Source organism: Pyrus communis, chromosome 6, assembly GCF_041283825.1.
Source record: "Pyrus communis isolate YQ-2024b chromosome 6, ASM4128382v1, whole genome shotgun sequence".
Lineage (NCBI taxonomy): Eukaryota > Viridiplantae > Streptophyta > Magnoliopsida > Rosales > Rosaceae > Pyrus > Pyrus communis.
The window spans coordinates 17,759,764-17,780,900 of record NC_142570.1 but is presented as its reverse complement, the minus strand read 5'-3'; the positions used below and the strand labels follow the sequence as shown (position 1 = coordinate 17,780,900).

General features: G+C 39.5%; 2 protein-coding genes and 1 pseudogene across 2 annotated transcripts; 2 read left to right on the top strand and 1 right to left on the bottom strand.

Annotated features, from left to right (window-relative positions):
* The first annotated feature begins 2,266 nt into the window (after nt 1-2,266).
* Nucleotides 2,267-7,937, top strand: LOC137710787 (beta-ketoacyl-[acyl-carrier-protein] synthase III, chloroplastic-like). Its single transcript, XM_068449914.2, has 8 exons — nt 2,267-3,078; nt 4,430-4,578; nt 5,130-5,266; nt 6,060-6,165; nt 6,251-6,369; nt 6,623-6,687; nt 6,779-7,001; nt 7,405-7,937. The coding sequence occupies exons 1-8, from the start codon at nt 2,882-2,884 to the stop codon at nt 7,624-7,626; spliced, it is 1,218 nt and encodes a 405-aa protein (XP_068306015.2). The 5' UTR covers nt 2,267-2,881; the 3' UTR covers nt 7,627-7,937.
* Nucleotides 7,938-8,494: 557 nt separating this feature from the next.
* LOC137709982 (putative xyloglucan galactosyltransferase GT19 pseudogene) lies at nt 8,495-11,488 on the bottom strand (annotated as a pseudogene).
* A 6,482-nt stretch (nt 11,489-17,970) lies between these two features.
* INP1 (transcription factor) lies at nt 17,971-19,400 on the top strand. The gene is made up of 2 exons (XM_068450719.2): nt 17,971-18,163; nt 18,274-19,400. Exons 1-2 carry the CDS (start codon nt 18,148-18,150, stop codon nt 19,134-19,136), a joined length of 879 nt encoding a protein of 292 aa, XP_068306820.2. The 5' UTR covers nt 17,971-18,147; the 3' UTR covers nt 19,137-19,400.
* The last annotated feature ends 1,737 nt before the right edge of the window (nt 19,401-21,137 follow it).

Sequence of the window (21,137 nt, the reverse complement as noted above, 5' to 3'; positions counted from 1 at the left end):
GAACCTTGTGAATCTCAACTTCCTCCAACGCAAAATAATCCTTATATCTCTTTACAGAGAAATTTTTCTTCATCACAACCTAAGGAACTTGGTCAAGAATTCTGGTTGCCACCTCCTTATCTCTAACTATTATGATAAAGGTGTTGTCTTTAACCCAATTGACCTGAACCTCTCCATACTCCTTCGAGGTGCTCCTTAAAATGTTCCTAACCCCCCATTTGTTAAGTGGGCGATCCACCAAGTTTGACCCCATGTTCCATATTTGTTAACTTCGTCGCCCCTTCTAGATGTACCATAAGATCATCAACATCCGCTTGCGCCATGACTCTGTGTGTTTTCGTTCTCACACAGTAGTGCTCCTTGACTTCTTCTAGTTGTAGTTGGTTCTTGTACCCCCTGATAATAAAGTTCCACAAGAAGAAAACACAAATAGAAGGCATAAAGGATTTTGCACTTACCTTCTACCAATATTTTCCTTCCCATTTTGTGCCCTTCTTTCTCACCAGCCTTAAATGCACTCCTAATGGTTGAGCTACCGCCTGACCAAACATGGTGACAGTAAAAGCAGGTCAAATCAAAAGTTATTTGCCAAAGATAGGTAATAGGGAGTCCCCGGGACACAGTCGCCCCCCTTTTTCCCAATCTGGTTCTGCTGCAACCACCTATTGAGCCTCACCCAGCAGAGGATAATCAGCCCTGTTTTCCATGTACGAGGAATAAATGCACCATTAAAGGATTCAATTTGGTAGGTTAGGGATTTGAAAGCAAAAAAGGAGTAAAGTGAGGGTAATCAAAATCCCTAAATTTATTCTCAAAAAGCAGAGGGGCAAGACCCAAAATTACCGGTGTAACCAAACACAAAGACACAGGAAGGCCTTGGGAAGATCACTCACGAAGGAGGAAATGACTCTCACAGCGGAGAGAACGATTCTCACAAGGGAGAAAAATAGCACCTTCTCCGTCTAGTTCTTTCTACTTCTTAGGATCATTCTACGGGGGTACATTTAAGCAAGAAGAATGAAAATGTATAAGGAATAAGGGTGCATTTTTGCTACTCACATTCTTTCTCATGTGTATGTTACCCATCCTATAATAGCTTGCCACTTGTCCTACTAATTAATTTTAGTTAATTTTTTTTTTTGAAGCAATAATTATAAAAAGGAATCCTTACTTGGAGTGATCTCACAATTACATTCTCTTTTACCCAAAAACAAGTGGCAAGCTTTAATAGGATGGGTAGCATACACAAGAGAGAATATAAGCAATGTTGGAATCAAATTTACGCACCACCATGTGGGGAAGAGATGTACAAAATCGACTACCTGTAAATAACAAACAACCGTAAAGTAACCTTGGCACTAGTGGGATGCCAGCATAAGGCTTTTTGATGATCAAATTAATAAGCAATTTATGAGGCTCAAGCAGTGGCTAGAGAATACAATATATTTATACTAGGTGAGAGAAAGTTCTTTTAAGACTGTATTAAACTGGAAGAATCCTAGAGGATATCAAGGAGTAGATACTGCATTTTCTTAGGAGTGTGATTACTTATGGCACATGTCAAATGTCTAGATTGTAGGAATATCCAAGAATATAAAAACCTGACTGATTCCATACTAAATCAGGTTTCTGTATCATGCAGAACAAGAATGGTCATTCTCAGCAAAGTCGATAGTCTTCGTCTGCTTATCCAGATCAGGATGATGGTGGCATTGATGGTCTACTTGTTTAGTTATGTGATAGAAGTTGTTCAATCCAAAGTATTCACATTCTGATCCATCTTACTCCACCACTGAAAAATCATAGTGCCACAAGTGCCCCCTAACTAGGTATCTAAAAGGGCTGTTCCGCTTGAGGATGCATAGTTATTCAAAAACCATGCACTTTTGAGTAAAACAAAATACACACCGTTTGAGTTCTTTTGCCACGTGGCATTCCAGCTTCGTAATCATTGCAAGGTAATAGAGATATTCCAGATTCAGGTGTGCAGTCTTGATAATGCGTCAATTGAACGAATTTAATTTTGGTATTGATGAAGATGAATATAACCATTAACTGATAAGAAATATGTTAACCGATGGGTATGGTTATGAATAATCCCTGATGGTTTATTTGCAATTATGAATATGATTAATTTTTGTGGTTGTGTGGAATGATATAGCATTTATATTCCCAAACCACATTGTTGTCATCTACTTTAGAGCTCCCCCACTCCCCTACATTCCCACGCGTTAAAATGTCAAGCTTGGACCACTAACATTGAGCCACATGAAAAACTAAGAAAGATCCATGTTAGTTTCCAAAAATAATTTACCGTTCACTTCCGTCTAATCTTATAATACAATATAATGTCAAAATAAACTCACACAAAACATCGCATTTTTGAATCAATATGTTACAATGACACTAAATTTGTTCATTTCGAATAAGTTAGTCTCTACAAATTTGCTACCACTTTCTTTGGTTGTGTCAAAACCTTCATTACCCTTTAAAATTATGTTGTAGAACAACATCTCGAAAGGCTGCCTTTCTCTCTCCTCCCCCTGCTAATAACTTTTAGAGAGAAAAAAATGAATGCGTTGGAGTTTGCTCAATTGGGTTGGACATAATCGCCCAAAAAGACTATTCATTTCTTTTTTAAAATTTCGTCTTTGTCTCTATCTATCAATCTTGCCTTGGACCCTCCGAAGAAAGAAGGATCTTCCGATACCACTCTGTCTCTCTGTCTCTCCGCCATGGCTGTTGATCTTTTCCTCTCATGGGTATTGTTTACTCCATTCATCGCATGCTTCTGGTTCTCATACATTACCTGAATTCAACCTCTCTCCGGCTCTGCATATTTTTTTGTGGGTCTGAAATTTTGCTTTGTGGGTTTAAATAAATGGCCACCAATGCATCTGGGTTCTTCACTGCTCCTACAGTTCCGAGCCAGAGGAGGAAGATTCAGCCTTCAATACGCATTTTTGGATCTGGGTTTCGTTCCCCTGAGGGAATCTCCAAGAGGGTATTCTGCTCCAGCATTTTTGAAGGCGCAGAGAAGCATGTTGGAGCTTCCGCTTCTGAATCTCGATCACCCAAGTGAGTTCAATCTCCATTCTTTCATTTTTTTTTTTTTTTTTTGTGATATTGCCCCTTATTGTTTTGTATGTTGGATTTTGCATTTGATTTATTATCTTTGTTGGAAAGCTTCATGATTTGCATTTAGTCATAAAGTTCTTTAGCTTTCTGGTTTTACTTGTATATGCTAGATTTGTTTCGATAAGTAGGATTCGAGTTGTGGTTGGCAATAGCATGCCAGTGCATAGCCATTTTCTGTATGAAGGGGATGGGGAATAAATTCCTATGTGTAAACTTGTGCTGCACGAAGTTTTTAAATTTTGGTTCGGATATATTATCACTGAGGATTTGGAATTGGATGATCTTATTCATCTCCATTGCAGAAGGATTTACAAGGCTTAAGCAACGAAGCCAGCTACAACCGATCCAAAATCAAGCCGACTTTTTAGTAACTAGAATCAACTTAAGGCTAAAATTTGGGAAAGTATACATATACATAGATGATTAAGGCACAATAAAGTAACTGTCTAACAAATCAATTTTAGGACTAACTAGAGGATGCAACTAAGTTAGAAGCGTTTTCATTGATGTAAGTTGGATTACAGGCATGAGCTTAGGTGAATCAGTATCTGGCAAAATATTAGATTTCCTTTTGATGATACTTCTAGACGAGGTTTTGTATTGGTTTTAAAGGTTGCTTGTATCACTGTTCTTCCAATGGCTTTGCCATCTGTCTGCTCTCTCTCCCACTTAAAATAAGAGAATGTTTTGGATGATGGAAGGGAAATAAAGGCAATAATCATGAACAAAACTAAAAGTTTATCTTATCAGTTTACCACTTTTGTAGACCCACTTAAAGTGACTCTTTCTTGCCTTTGTCGTCTGGTTATCTTATGAACCCCAGAAAAAAATTTGTTTATCAAATTAAGGTTTTTTTTCCTTTTCTTGCATTTGGATTGTCTTTGCGCTTTGTAGCTATCTTCTTTAATGGCTTGGTAAAGGGTGCTAAATGTAGAACATGACCAAATTACCAAATTCCTTTATTGAATGCCTATGTGTTATTGAACTTTGTCCTGAATGAATTGGTTGTTTATTTCTGTTTTTGTAAAATCTAAAATTTAATTCCTACCAGTGGCCCATGGTTTTAGATGGATCTTTTAAAATTGTCTCCTGCATCTAATTATAATTGTTCTTGGTTAAAGCTATCCCAGGTTGGACCGTAGCCACTGCTATGTGTTTTACGTAATACACAGAGTGCCTTTGCCCAGAGCCACTGTCAGTACTGGGATTGCATTTTGGTTAAATGGGGGGTATGAATACAAGCTGGTAAATGATATTCTGTCTGATCTTAATAATCTCTATTTTATTTCAGGCTTGCCAGTAAAGGCTGCAAGTTAATTGGATGCGGCTCAGCAGTACCCAGTCTTAAGATTTCAAATGATGATCTTGCGAAAGTAGTAGATACTAATGATGAATGGATATCCGTTCGCACTGGGATTCGTAATCGACGAGTTATTTCAGGTCAGGTCATACTTTTTTGTGCATGATAATGTCATAAATTTGGTAAACAGTTTGAGGTAGCTTAGCCTGTGTCAAGCCTCTTTTTTTGAATCACATGCTATGAGTTTAACTTAGGAAATTCAGCTTCATAGTCTCATACTTGTGGTGCATATGGACTGCATTACAAGAGGAACCAATCTGTTGGACCTCTCAGGTTGATGATTTGAATCTTGCATAGGATGAGGTTCGTCAAGTAGCGGCTTGTATGACCTTCTTTCTGTCGCTATTGAACAAAATCTGTTACATAGTACCATGGCTTCACCATTCTTTTCAGGCAATTGAAACTATAAGCATATGGCGAGGTTTGACCTGATTAATGCTGGTAGTGTAAGATGTGTAAGAGCCTAAGAGGGACTTTCCTATGTTGTACTGGATATTTGAATGCTTTTACCTTTTATCTGAACACTTATTTTAGTCAATTATGTGTCTCTGTTCTCGTGCTCATTTTTAGGTCTAGTGGATATTTTATGTTACCCATTCTATATAATGACATTCTCCTTGTAAAATTACAGGCAAAGAGAGCCTGACAACGTTAGCGGTCGAGGCAGCGCATAAAGCTCTTGAGATGGCACAGGTTGATGTTGATGATGTGGACCTAATCTTGGTGTGCACATCTACGCCTGATGATATCTTTGGCTGTGCCCCTAAGGTATGTAGATCATTGGGTGGTATCTGGATTAAGTCGTCAGGATTTAAAAAGAAAAAGGGATTGAGCTTCACAGTGGTATGCATTATATGATTGTTTTGCCAATATTGATTCCTATTATTTTTTATTCTCCATGTTTTTAGGGGCTTATAAATCTTTAGATGATGAACAAAATTCATCTATCTAGGTGTGTATTTATTTGTTATGTAGAAGAAAAATAAAAAGTAACAGATCATTGCAAGTTTCATTAATTTATAAAGGGGTTCTATTTCAGACAGAAGTAGATTCTCGTATCCTTGTGGGCATCTATGTCTAAGAACTTTAGAAGAGTTCCCGTTAGCGTGATTCATCTTGACTGGACTGGAGTTTTGTACTAGATGTGACATGCTTTTTTTGGGTTGTTCAGTATTTGGTCGAACTACCGCCGGCTGACTTTTAAAAACTGTAGCTTTTTAAGGTCTCTTCTTTATGTTCCTAGTAGGTTATTTTATTGATTAAGTTTGTTGTGCTTATATAGTTTTATGCTTTTTCCATGGCACGAACTTTGACCAACTACGTGAACTATACTGGACTATATTGATCACAATTCACATGTGATATAGAACGAACAACTGAATGTTACTCTATTTTGCATGTTAGAAACCCGTGTAGTGCAAGTGGAGCTAAATATTGATGTTGTTGAGCTTCGCATTTTAATGAATGCTCAAGCAAAAATTCGAACTCTTAGTGCTTATGTTGTTTAATTAATACGGTAAATGCTTGCATTTTTTCAATTTGTATTATATTGTAATTTCAGGTTCAGAAAGCACTCGGCTGCGCAAGGAATCCTTTAGCGTATGATATTACAGCTGCTTGTAGTGGATTTATTTTGGGTCTAGTATCAGCGTCTTGTCATATTAAGGGTAACGACTTGGTTTACTTTGCTCTAAGGATGCCCACTGTTATTTCCCATGTTTAATTGATTAAATTATATTGTGCAAACTGCAGCTGGTGGATTTAAAAATGTTCTTGTTATTGGGGCTGATGCTCTTTCTCGGATTGTTGACTGGACCGATAGAGGAACGTGTATTCTCTTCGGGGATGCTGCTGGGGCTGTATTAATACAGGTGTGTTTACGTTGCATAATGAATTTTTGGCATAAATCTAAGCACTGGTTTTCTATATAAGGGCATTGAAGTCCCTCTCAGCTTCTAACTTTGGACTTTGCTTTATTTGGCAGTTAATTTTGTCTCCATTTTTCAGAAACTCATACCATACTATCTTAATATTGTCGTTTCCAGAATTGATTGAATAAATTATTAGCAAAGATTTCATTCCACACATTTGATTGCACTTAGCAGAAATTTCATAATTGTGTAGGCCTGCGATGGTGAGGATGATGGTTTGCTTTCTTTTGATGTGCATAGTGATGGTGAAGGATACAGGTTTGCGTTTTCTCAATTTCTATGTTTGTTTTATGCACCTTTTGAGCAAGTACAGTATTTTTCTGATACTGACCGATCACTCTCTTTGCAGACATCTAAATGCCGCCTTGAAAGAAAATGAAACAGACGATGAGTTGGGTTCTAATGGTTCAGTCCTAGGCTTCCCTCCAAGACAAGCTTCATATTCCTGCCTTCAAATGAACGGTAAAGAGGTCTTTCGCTTTGCTGTGCGTGTTGTGCCGCAGTCAATTGAGTATTCCCTTGCAAAGGCTGGTCTCCCTGCATCTAGCATTGATTGGTTACTGCTCCATCAGGTATGACAAATGATATCTTTGGGAAAGTTTACCCCAGGTTTTACTGATTAAACGATTTCTCTGTTCTACCATCAGTTATAGCTACTGATTATCATTGAACTACAATTTCTTTCTCACATTACGTTTAATTTCAGAAAATATTTAGGCGTGGAAAATAGACATATACGGCAAGTAACTTCAGCCTAATAATTTTTTATTTCCAAAACTATACCAGCCTGTCATATATGTCCAGTGAACTAAACTGGTACACTATTGAGAAATAATGCTTACATTTTCATTTTCTTCGTAATGGGAAGTTTGAACGAATATAGCACTTCAAGGTAGCTTCTTAATGACCTAAGGTTTTCCCAGCAAACAAGCGACGTAGTACATTTTGTTCTGATAAGACAAATCAATAATGCAGGCAAACCAGAGGATCCTTGATGCGGTTTCTACTCGCATGCAAATCCCATCAGAACAGGTGATTTCAAACTTGGCAAACTATGGCAACACGAGCGCTGGTTCCATACCGTTGGCATTGGACGAAGCTGTGAGAAGCGGGAAGGTGAAACCAGGCCATACAATTGCAGCTGCCGGTTTTGGAGCAGGTCTGACTTGGGCGTCTACCATTTTCAGATGGGGTTGAAACTCGAAACCTCGCCTCCTGCCAATACAGAACAAGAACGTCGTCCTAGCCGTATGAAGCGCGGTTTTGCAATTCTTGCATCTCGTTCCAATTGTATTTGGTATTGTTGCATCATAATCTCCATCAGCACCCTTTCATTTGTTTTTCTTTAGTTTTTGGCACCCTCAATAAGATTGTATTGTTTTTCGTCCCTCCAATAATTTATTTGTTTTCTTTTTCTTGAGTCACAAGCCAAGGCTAAAATAACAATTCTAATACTGCAACGAATACAGCTACTCTACATCTCATGTTTGAATTGAGCATTTTTCAAAGCTTTTGTTTTTGACAAACAATATGATAATAGCGTAATTTGAAGTTTAATCATCCAAGGGTCAGGATTTGAACTTGGCGCAGACGGTGGAGCACATTTCTCTAGTTGATTTGGCCAAATCCAAATCTTCAAACATTTTCCTTAAGATGTTGATTTGGCCAAATCCAAATCTTCGAAAATTTTCCTTAAGATTTTGTTTGGATGAAGAAATTTAAGATTATTAAGAAATTTTGAAATGACAGAATTCTATTTTTTGGAATTTGTGAATTTTCTTGTTTGGTTAACTTAAAAAAAAAATAATGGAATTTGAACATAGAATCTTTTATTTTTAAACTCACTTATAAAATTTTAAAAATGACATCTATTTGTATGGAATTTAAACTTAGGAATTTGAGGTTCTAAAATCTTTTTTTTTTTTTTTAATTCTAAATTTCTATGTTTATGAATCCAAAAAAATGAATTGATGCATGTTAATTTATAAATTATGACTTTTATCAAAATTCTAAGTTTATTTCCATCCAAACGTAGTGTTTTAACTTTAATCAAGTGGCACTACACTTGCATAAATAACTAAATATATGTACAACATAATCAATAATTACAATAACTTCAATGCCAAGAAAGGAAAATAAAAAATAAAAAGTAAAATTCAAGTTGGTCACTGATCGGGAAAACCCTAGGTTAAACTGAAACTCTAGATTTAATCTTGTTCAAAACACCATCAATTGCAAGATCAACAGCATCCTTCTTAGCTCTTAATCCCATTGAGCTCCCATGCCTTCTATACATAACTCTTGGTATCATCTCCAACACCTTCTCCCTCATCCTCCTCACTCTAGCCCTAGGAATGCTCCTAAGCACATCCAAAACCCTAGTTTCCTTGAACACCATATCCTCCTTCGGTATAAACACCGAGAACTCCCCGTACTAATCCTCCGGCAAGTGGCACTCGTACTGTGCTTTGGCGGACGAGTCCTCAAAGAATACGGGGATGCAGCCGGCCACAATGCTGTCGAATGTGGACTGCCTTGTCGGGGTGTCACCCAGAGGCTGCAAGCAGAAACTAGCCTGCAACATTGGCCTCATAAACCTAATTGGGTCATGCTCACATATCCCATGGGAGCAATCCACAATGTCACACATCTTTGTGTACCCAGCACTCCCCCTTCCAAACCTCCCCAAATTGTTGTTTGACGTCTCATTATTTGCTTTGGTGTTCTTTTCGCACTCGTTCCTGATACTCCTCCTAATGTTAGGATTATTTCCAACACCGCCGCCGCCGGCGAACATCATAAGCGTGGTGCGGAAAGACCACCTCGCCCGCTGCAACCACTTCTCCAATAAGGACAAATTGGGCGGATGAAACGACGTCAAAAAGGCACAGTGTGTTCCTGCCATGGCCAGGCACGCGCTTCCACTGTCAGAGCGGTGACATTAAAAAACTACGGCAATTTGAGCAGTGAAGTCCCCCATAGCGGCAGATCGTTCCCTAACAGCTAGGAGAAATCTATAGCGAGTCGAGCCAAAACCAAGAAATGGTCTTGACCCATGTGCCTTTACCAAGAAACAGGGTCGTCCCGGGTCAAAAAATCGAACAAACTGAGGCCCTGCTCGAAGCTGGAATTGTAATTAGGGCTATAGAGATAGTGGAGGGCGTCGATGTCGGCGTAGTAGGGGAGGTAGACGACGTCGGCAGTTTGGGGATCTGAGGCGAGACATGGGTATTCGAGCATCTGATGGTGGAAAGTAAGCTCCAACATTAATGGGTTGGTTCGGTACCAGCTGTGAGAAAGATTATGGGTTTTCTGACTGAGGCCATTGTTGGCCAAGTGAGGGCAGAAGTCATCGAACAGAAGGTAGCCGGAGCAATTGGAGAGGAGATCCAGGTTGAAGGACGGGGGGAGCTGTCAGATGTGGATCCAACGACTGGTGTAGTCGGAGTCGAATTGAGGACGGTTGAGATTGTTTCTGACGATTTGGGCGGAGCATAGTTGAACGGTGGTGGTGGTGGTGGAGAAGAAGAAGAGGAGGAAAGAGGTGGGTGGACTTGGAGGCCATTGATGGGGAGAGAGAAAGATGGAGAGGACGGAGAGAAATGGGGTTACTTATGAGGATGGATTTTGCAGTTAGATTTTTTTTAAGTTTTGAAATGGTGTTGAAGTTTTGGGTAATTTTCTAATTTGTTTTGTTTTGACGCTGGTTGTTTTATCTTTCCATTAGTTTTGTTTGTTAAAACTGCAATTTTTTTTTTTTTGGGTTGGAAAATGGAAATCTAGCAACAAAAAAAAAAGAAGAACAAATTGGTTTTTTTTTTTTTTTTTTTTTTTTTTGAAGAGGTGACTAATTGGTGGCAGTCCATTTTTTTAAAAGCCAGAAAAATTTACAAAAATATTTTAATTTTTTTCTAACTACCATCGTGCTATTTACTAATGCTATAAATTGAACACATAACGTAATGTATGGAATACGATCATAAGAGGAATTCCCCTACCACTAGCCATCATTTGGCAATTAAAATCAAATTGTTTTTAACAAGAGAAAAACATGTGTGGAGAGAGAAATGATGAAGTGGTTTTTATAAACTGCATGAGTGCATGGGACGTCGTGGGGTTTGACCTGTCTGTGTCGGTGGGGCGTTGGGGGATAACGGCTCAACTAATATGGCAGCGTTCTGTGCATCGTAGGAATTTAAAGGCCTCGTTTAAATTTTTTCAAACCTGTTTAACTTTATAGTTAACTAGCTGAAAGAACACACTTTATGTATATGTGAACAATTTCTCTTAATAAGTGTATTTTTTTTTAATATTACATAATTACTATTTTTTTCCTCCTTATGTAAATATTGTGTATCAAAAGTAAGGGTAAAATTGGAAAAATATGATTGTCATTATCAAAAAAAAAAAAAAAAAAAAAAAAGGTAAAATAGGAAAAATAGGGATATGATTGTCATTTTGTCAAAAGGTACAAAATTACTATTTTGTCATCCTTTTGTCAATAGTGTGTATCAAAAGTGAGGGTAAAATAGGAAAAAAAAAAGGGAAAAAAAACGTTGACAATGAGGGTTTTCTTAATAATAGTATAGATTAAAAAAATGGTAAGTACAAATAAAATATTCTGCTTATTTTAAAAATAGTTCTCCCTTTTTATTAAAAGTGGAGTTATTTTCAACAATGATACGATCTATATTCTATAATGTTACACATTATAGATGTTATGATTTTATATTTAGATAATAAAGTGACCGTCACCATCTATCACCACAAGCACTAACTTTACACCATCAGTGCTATTACTACCACCATTATTGCCACCACGGCAATCATAACCGCCCCCATTGCCACCACAACCACAGTCACCATCACCATCACTATTGTCACGACTATTGTTGATGCCACCATCATCACGATGACCACCATCGTCACGATAACCACCACCATAGGCACAACCGCTGCTACTATCACTATGGCCGCCCCTACCACCATTGTTACCTCTACATCCCAAGCACCACACCCCACCATCATTATCATTGCTACCACACCATTACCACTTCATTTTTGTTATTATATACAATTATCTTATTTTTGCACTAAAATTTAGTAAATACAGTTTGTTAAATACTCAATTGCTTATTTTATAACTTATTATCCTTAAAAATAAATAAATAAAAAAACAGTAACACAGTTTAAAAAAAAATAAAAAAATAAAAAAATAATAAAAATAATAAAAAAAACCATAACAATTCTAAACTGGCCGTAAGTATTTCCGGCGCATTAAGTCACATTTTATCGGTTAACCAAACAAAAATCTCAGTTTGTAATGTTTTTGTTTGGATAAGGAAATGTTACTTGAACAACAAAACAAGTAGAAGCTTGGGTTTAATTGGAGCGTACATAAATGGATTGAATGTCCAATAATTATTAGAGTTTGGTGAAGGAATGTGACATCCCACATCGCCCAGGGGAGTGATCCTTAAATGTATATTCCCATCCCTACCTAGCACGAGGCCTTTTGGGAGCTCACTGGCTTCGGGTTCTGTAGGAACTCCGAAGTTAAGCGAGAAGGGGGCTAGAGCAATCCCATGATGGGTGACCCACTGGGAAGTTGCTCGTGAGTTCCCAAAAACAAAACCGTGAGGGAATGGTAAGCCCAAAGCGGACAATATCGTGCTACGGTGGTGGAGCGGGCCCGGGAAGTGATCCGCCCCGGGCCGGGATGTGACAATTTGGTATCAGAGCCTAACCCTGGTCGTGGTGTGCCGACGAGGACGTCGGACCCCTAAGGGGGGTGGATTGTGACATCCCACATCGCCCAGGGGAGTGATCCTTAAATGTATATTCTCATCCCTACCTAGCACGAGGCCTTTTGGGAGCTCACTGGCTTCGGGTTCCGTAGGAACTCCGAAGTTAAGCGAGAAGGGGGCTAGAGCAATCCCATGATGGGTGACCCACTGGGAAGTTGCTCGTGAGTTCTCAAAAACAAAACGGTGAGAGAATGGTAAGCCTAAAGCAGACAATATCGTGCTAGGTGGTGGAGCGGGCCCGGGAAGTGATCCGCCCCGGGCCGGGATGTGACAATTTAAGCCCAAAGCGGACAATATCGTGCTAGGTGGTGGAGCGGGCCCGGGAAGTGTTCCGCCCCGGCCGGGAAGTGTTCCGCCCCGGCCGGGAAGTGTTTCGCCCCGGGCCGGGATGTGACAATTTAAGCCCAAAGCGGACAATATCGTGCTAGGTGGTGGAGCGGGCCCGGGAAGTGTTCCGCCCCGGGCCGGGATGTGACAATTTAAGCCCAAAGCGGACAATATCGTGCTAGGTGGTGGAGCGGGCCCGGGAAGTGTTCCGCCCCGGCCGGGGCGGAACACTTCCCGGGCCCGCTCCACCACCTAGCACGATATTGTCCGCTTTGGGCTTATCATTCCCTCACGGTTTTGTTTTTGGGAACTCACGAGCAACTTCCCAGTGGGTCACCCATCATGGGATTGCTCTAGCCCCATTCTGGCTTAACTTCAGAATTCCTACGGAACCCGAAGCCAGTGAGCTCCCAAAAGGCCTCGTGCTAGGTAGAGATGTGAATATACATTTAAGGATCACTCCCCTGGGCGATGTGGGATGTTACAATCCACCCCCCTTAGAGGCCCGACGTCCTCGTCGGCACACTTTCGGCCAGGGATTGGCTCTGATACCAAATTGTCACATCCCGATCCGGGTGGGACCACTTCCCGGACCCGCTCCACCACCATAGCACGATATTGTCCGCTTTGGGCTTACCATTCCCTCACGGTTTTGTTTTTGGGAACTCACGAGCAACTTCCCAGTGGGTCACCCATCATGGGATTGCTCTAGCCCTCTTCTCGCTTAACTTCGGAGTTCCTACGGAACTCGAAGCCAGTGAGCTCCCAAAAGGCCTCGTGCTAGGTAAGGATTGGAATATACATTTAAGGATCACTCCCCTGGGCGATGTGGGATGTCACAATCCACCCCCCTTAGGGGCCCGACGTCCTCGTCGGCACACTCGCGACCAGGGTTAGGCTTTGATACCAATTTGTCACATCCCGGCCCGGGGCGGAACACTTCCCGGGCCCGCTCCACCACCTAGCACGATATTGTCCGCTTTGGGCTTACCATTCCCTCACGGTTTTGTTTTTGGGAACTCACGAGCAACTTCCCAGTGGGTCACCCATCATGGGATTGCTCTAGCCCCCTTCTCGCTTAACTTCGGAGTTCCTACGGAACCCGAAGCCAGTGAGCTCCCAAAAGGCCTCGTGCTAGGTAGGGATGGGAATATACATTTAAGGATCACTCCCCTGGGCGATGTGGGATGTCACAAGGAACATGTTTGAAAAATTTGAAACACCCATGAGGTGTAAGTCCAAAAATATCCAAGTTTTTAGTTGGAGTCGTTTGCAGTTTGTATTTTGCCTACGGTAATGAGAGCACTGTAAATTTGCTCATAACAAGTTAGAATACTGTACGAAGAAAATTTAATTTGTTCGCTATACAATTATTGATATAGTAAGAGCTTACATAAGATGCAATTTTACCACGGCAAAGCAGCTGTCTACCAAAAAAAAAAAAAAAAAAGGTGAAACTCCTAAAAATCAGAAGGAAAAAAAAAAAAATGAAATATACGAAATCACAAACGACAACTAAATATGAATTGAGACATTTAATTTTAATTAGTGAGAGCATCTCTATTACAATTTGTCCTGGAAATTAGAGTATTTTAATTCTCAGAGGCTTAAAATGATAAAGTGTTCCTGGAAGGGAAAACTTTAACTTCGGCTAACCTTTTGGGTCGTGACTCTTGTGACCCATCAAATTTGCATACTCTTAGTACTCGATAACACGAACGTATAGACACAAGCGCAATAAGATTCGAAGTTACAATGAAAATTCCACGTAACTATGAACTTCGAGAGTATTTTCATAATTTACTATCTTCTAGATATTTTGTAAACATTATTTTATTCTATTTGAATTTTGGATCCTATGGGATCCACTCCTTTCTTGTCTCTCTATCTTCCTCACCCTGAACACCCTCTCTCTTTCCTCTCAATTTCTCTCTCTTTTCCTCTTTCCTTCTTCTTTTCCAATTCAAACCGGTCTAACCTGACCGACCCAACAAGAGACACATTTTTTAATCTGGGTCGGAATATTTTCAATAACTTCTTCTTAGATACTACTGTAATATTTTATCTAGCGACAAAATTTTCTCTTTTGATGATGTAATGGTGAAAGAATATTCTATTGTTGGTGACCATCATCATCACCAGCGCATGATGGTAAGTCTCAGCACATGGGGGTGCGTGAGTGAGCGCACGGTGGACTAGGAGGGCTCACGGTGGCGATCATGGTTTTTGGACTCCGATTTTGGTGTTTGAGCACCGCATTTCAATATTCTTTGTACTATTCAATTAGTTCACTAAGTTTGGGGTATTTCTACTTTAAGATTGTTTTCCAAGGATTAAAAAGAGCGTAAGAGGTGCGACAACTACGCTCTAAGGTGTGTCTTCCTAAAACTATATTTTATTATATGTTTCGAAAATGGTTTCATGATGTGCTTTCATATCATGTTTTGCTTTGCTTTTACTTAGCTTCTGAAATCGTTTTGTGTGATCTTGATGGTTGTGATTTATATACTTCGTGAAACTTTATATACTTCGTGAATCTTTCTTTGGAAAGTTTTACCATTGTAGTACTTATGCGATATTAGGGTTTTTGATACTTTGATTGAGATATTAAGTTATTAACCATAACATATTTTTATATGATTTATCTTGCTTATCATGTATGATTACAATGTGTATACTATACTTCACTGTATGTTCACATCCGACATTATGTTCGCATTGGATTCAGTGTAGGTGTCAACCTATCCTTAGATTGCATGGGCAACTAGGACTCAGGTGAGCACTTTGCGCCGACTTCACGGGTATGTAGTACTAGAGCGTAAATCTTATACACTTAGCCTATTTCATATCTGAATATCTCTACATGAGCTTATGTGTCTGCATTGTCTGATGAGCATACCCTATCTGTTTATTTGATGATTGATGATTTATCTGCTTATTTTGATTTTCAACTTTTCACTAATGCCAGGTATTATTTTATTATCATATTACGGTTTCACAATTAGATACTTTGCAATTGTGACTTCTACTTGTTGGATTCTTCAAAATGATTTTATAATGAGAATTACTTGTTTTCCATGTCCTTTCGGATTTAATGCTTGTTCTCTATTGCCTCGGTTTTTCATATTTACAACTATGATTTCGAAAGCTATACGGGTTTTTATATCGAAAGGTTAGTACTTTACAAAAAGCAAAGGTTTTACTAAATCTTTATTTTGTCCACTTACATCTTTTGTTTTGCGCCCTCTAAGATTTAGTAGGCTTCGAAGATCTTGATGCCGTGACGTGGTGGCATATTCTTCCCTCATCAGTGTAGGGATTTCTTAGTAAGTTTGTAATAATTGCCTTAAGGTGTGCTACATTTTTTTACTTCCACTATGTATTTAATTAGATGCTTTAGTTCAACACACTCTCTGCGCACTCTACTATCACAAATTTATTTTATACTCTCCACTTTCTTTAATTTTCTTTTCATCTTACACTTCACTTTCACTTTATAATTTCATCATTTTGAATGTCGGCCAAAAGGCTTCAGTTCAGGTATCCACTTGTTTATTTGAGTCATTTTGAGTATCCACTTGAATTATCCGAGTCAGTGTGTGTCAATCTCCAACCGATAATGTCATAAGACACATGAAATGCCAAATATGAGTAAAAGGCAACAAACTTTCTTCAAACTGATATGCTTAATGACATGGAAATTGACTCCTTTTGTTCAATCAATTTTTTTACGGATTTGGATCCTCTCTTGAGTAGAGGGTCTGAAACTTGCTGACCAGGCAACATGGACCATTGGATCAAGATCCAACAGCTACAAACAGGAGGTCTTCTAAAAATTATAATAATTGTAACCGTTGAATTTTGATCCAACGGTCCATGTTGCTTGGTCAGCAAAATTCGTACCCTGCTCAGGAGAGAATCCAAATCCATTTTTTACAACAACAAAACTTGTGTGGTAAGCAACATATGCCACGTCTGTCAAGTAGACCTAATAGACATTAAATGCAAGATGAGATGTCACCCCCGTAAATCTCACCCAAGAGAGGCAACAACATATGCTAGACCATCGTGCTTTCTATGCCTCATGTGATGGATTCACGATAATCAAGGTGTTGGGCTTTCACACTCAGGGGAGTAGGTTAGGTCTAGCAAATGGATCGTGTTTGTCATATTCATGTCGTTTTTATGTAACACATGTTATTTTAACAGGTGGTGTCGTGTCACATCTATTATCTGGACATTTTCTTAACAGGTCGGGTCATTTTACCTAACTGGTAAAATGACCAAACCTGTTAAGAAATTTGTTTTTCTTTCTAAATTTGCACATATTACATTGCCACATAAATATTACTTCGAAAACTAATTCAAAACAAAAAACCCCAATTTTCACAAACCCTAGAAACGAAAAACCGCAAATTGAAGAAACGAAACCAATCTTAATTCGAAAACTAATTTGAAGCAAAACCCTATATTTTGAGAGTAAATCAAAAGAATCAACAATTACCTTGATTAGGCCTCGAGATTTGCTCTACCCAGAGAAAGAGAGATTCAGAGACAAAAGTAACCGATTGACTGGTGGTGGGTTACTAGGTCGTATGTGGTGGAGGGAGGCTGGAGAGAGAGATCGTGGACTTATGGCTAGCCGGAGTTGAGGTTCGAGATTGAGATTCGAGAGTTCAGTTCAAGAGAGAGCGGGCTACTTCACTTCGAGAATGAGAGAGAGTCTGATATAGGGTTGAGAAAAACTTTGGACGATCGAAATTAAATCTCAGTCGATCCAACAGTCATCAATCTTTTAAATTTAATTTATAGATAGATATATATATATATATATATATATTAACTTTCAGTTCATTTAGGGGTTAAATCCAATTGTTGTCCATTATAATATTTCTTTTTAGTGGTATAAAATTATTAAATTAATATTTTTCTTGTCGTGCAATGGGTTATCCACGTGTATACTTAGACCGTCCCGTTATCTTAACATGTGTTTATCGGGTTACTCAATAACGACCCAATTTGTTATCATGTCAATCTGAAAACCTGTTAATTTCGTGTCCTGTCGTGTTGGATTAACTGGTCGTGTCAAAAATTATCAAGCCTAGAGTAGATGGGCTCAACAAGCTAAGTAGATAAGGTTAGCCTAGAAGAGTCTGCTAGGGTAAGATCCAACAAAATCTTCAAGAGATAATGATCCTTATAATCATACCCCACACATTGGCAATGATCATTGATGCTATCAAAATACATCCCTAAACAGGACTCTAGATTAATTTCCATCATTACGTCCCTCATAATCAACTGTTGTCTAAATGGGTCAGATTGCGTGGGGTCCAAACTAACCACTTAGAAACTGTCACACTTCCCTCTTTTACTCTTATCCGAAAGTTTTACAGATTTCATATTTGGAACCCAAATCATCTTTAAATTTTGTAAAGGCCAATAGCGAAACCCCCGTATATTCCTAAAATTCACATTTCCCTCCTCAAACTCCGAAACCTTCGTCTTCGTCTTCTTCTTCTTCTTCTTTCCCACAACTACAACAACTACACAAAGCACAGAAAACCCATTAATTTCTCACAAGATGCTCAAAGCCGTAGGTAATTTCTGAATCCAATTTCCTATCCCCCTCAGAAAACCCACATCAATTCATCCCCTAAGTTCATTTCTCTGTCATAATCCTAATCGATTAATCAAATCTTGATTGCAGGTCTCTTTGGCCGGAAGAAAAGCGGCAGCAGCGGCGGCAACCGCCATTTCAAAGACTTCTACGCCGACTGGTTCAACACACTCAATACCACGCTCCTCCCTTCGCTTCAGAACTCGATGTCCGAGTCCGACTCGTCCCTGACTCACCTCTCCACTCAGGTCGAAACCCTCCATCGCCACTTCCAATCCTACTACGACGCCCTCGACCTCGCCGCCGCAAACGACGTCGCTCAGCTCCTTTACCCCGACTGGCGAAACCCTCTCGAGAAGCCCTTCCTCTTCCTCGGCGACTTCCACCCCTACCTCTTCACCAACCTCCTCCGCTTTTTCCTCAACCAAAACGACTCCGAGGACGATGAAGACTACGACAACGACAGCCTCACCGTTCAATTCGCCGACGCCCAAGACAGAGACAGGGACCAACTCGAAGTCCTCTTCGACCGCCCGTGGCACATCGCGACGGCGTGGAGGAGCCCGTCGTACGATCTGATGGGCAAGCTCGAGCAGGTCGAGCGCGGGCTGAGGCTGATGGTGCCGGCGCTGGTGGCGCGCGCGAGGGACGCTCAGGCCGGGTTCTTGGAGCAGGTGGGGAGGAATTGGGATCATGGTAGCGGTCTGCAGAAGGCGGCGGTGGCGGAAGCTATGGCGGAGCAGAATGAGGAGATGGTGGGGGTTTTTGTGGATGCGAATCGGCTGAGAAGGAGCGTTCTTGTGGAGATTCTTGGCGCCACCAGCGTGTTTCAGGCGGCTCTGTTTCTTGAAGGGTTGGCCCAATTTCTTGTTGGGTTCAGAGACCCTGAGTTACTTGCTCAGTTTGATCTCTGCAAAACGCCTCTCGGGAAGCAGAATCGCTTGGCGATTTGATATGGGTTCATCTTTTTCAAGGTTATGATCATCTTAAATTTGTTAATTTGGAAATGAAGTTCACATTTCAGATTAATTTCATGCTTACTGTGTGCTGGTATGAACTTAATTTGCAACTTTTCAAGGGGGAGTAGAGAAATTGCAGGTAAATATCATCCAGTGAGTGAGTTTGTAAAGTTTGCTCTTTTGCATTTGTTAAGGTACAATTTTTCATGTAATCTGATTTGGCATCGAAGATGTTAAGATAGAAGCTTGGTGAATCAATGTTGTTGTTGTCTTTTGATATCTTTGCAACACCAGCCAGAGATTATTGATCAGAAACTTTTGTGCTCAAGAATGGATGTTGGTTGTGAACTGATTTGTCCATTTATGCGGAATAGGGTTTAGGGTTTAACATGGAAAATTTGGAAAAATAGCCAAACTTTGATCCATGAACAGAATTTTAGCCAATCATTATAATGTACTCTAATTGGGTAAATTACACAAAACTACCTTAACTATAGGTCGCACCACAATCTCATACCTTATCTTTTAAACATTACAATGTCATATATCGTCTTATGAATTCATTGCAATGTTAGACTCATGTTAACTTTTATGTTATTTTTTTATCAAATGCTAACGTGACAGACAAGAAGCCCGCTCCTTGCCTAATTGAATTAAAAAAAATTAATTAAATAAAAATCAACTAATAATTTTTTATCTAAACAAAATTTAAATGAAGAGTGGGGGGATTGATGTTCGATTCATAGTTATGGTAGTGCTGTGAATTACCTTAATTTATTTGTAATTCTAACCAAAACTTGACATAAAAATATTTAAAATGTCCTTGTTGACTGAAAATTACCAACATAAAATTTCAACCCAATTTCTGCAAAACTCTTAAGAATTGATATTCAGACTCAATTGAACTCATTGCAATCAATTTCGAATCAAAATTCGAAGCCGCAAGATTTCATATAATTTTCTGACAAATTTTCTTGGGAAACAAACAAAAGGATGAATGAATGAGAAAGAGTTCCAAAACGCAGCGGTGCTAAGAAGCGGCCAAGAATCTCAAGGGGAGAAGAAGAAGAAGGTGACGCTTTACCTCATCTTCTTCCACCGTACCATCCTTTTCTGTTCTTCGCTTTCAGTGCTTGCGATTAACTCCTCGCCGTCGCTACAAATTTAGGAAGTGTGAATTCAGGGAAGCTAAGAAGAAATGGCTGCAGTGGCAATCAATTGCAGACAAGGTTGAGAAATCGAATTTGAATTCTTTGATTCTCCTGACAAGATAGTCAGGTATTACGATTTTCAGTTTAGAACGGTTGTGTAGAGAAATTAGGACTCAATCGGGCGATGGAGGATTTAATATTTAGTTGGTCCAATTTGGAGGTGCTTGGACCCAATTTTACACTATCGACTCGTGCAATTAAGGCCGTTGATGAACATAGCTCTCAACCGTTGGATGGCAAACTAGTTAAGATAATTATTATCGAAGGATATATTGGGGTTTTAACCATGATATTATCTTTTAATAATATATCAATTGACCTAGACTGAATATGATCAATATCCTGACGTTTGTTTGGAAATGGGTTTCTCTGCATGGGATAATATTAAAGAAGAATGGTTATATTATAACCAATGGTCAGGAAAAGAATTGCAATTCATTTGGAATTCTCTAGTCGACACATGCATAGACGTGGAGGGCTGGAATATGTGATCGAGTCGGTTTTTTGAAAATGCATGATTGCACCTGGACAAATTTGGTGGAAAGATTAAGAGTTAAATTTGCATTCAAATTACTAGAGGCAGTGCCCCCTTTATTGCCGAGTCCTGCAAGAATGCACGGCTAATGGATAAACTTGCATGATGATTATTTGCATGCCATGGTTCCAGCATCGTGGAGGTCATCAGATAGGCTATTGCTTACCTTGAGAAGTCTTTAACTGGGACCCTAGCTGACGAGTTTGAATTGAAATCAAATCCTACACTAGTGTGAAGCCGCACCACATA

Coding starts and splice junctions, on each gene's coding strand:
- LOC137710787 (XM_068449914.2), top strand. CDS start 2,882: ATGGCCACCAATGCATCTGGGTTCTTCACTGCTCCTACAGTTCCGAGC. Junction 3,079..4,429: donor TCTGAATCTCGATCACCCAA/GTGAGTTCAATC, acceptor ATTTTATTTCAG/GCTTGCCAGTAAAGGCTGCA. Junction 5,267..6,059: donor TCTTTGGCTGTGCCCCTAAG/GTATGTAGATCA, acceptor TTGTAATTTCAG/GTTCAGAAAGCACTCGGCTG.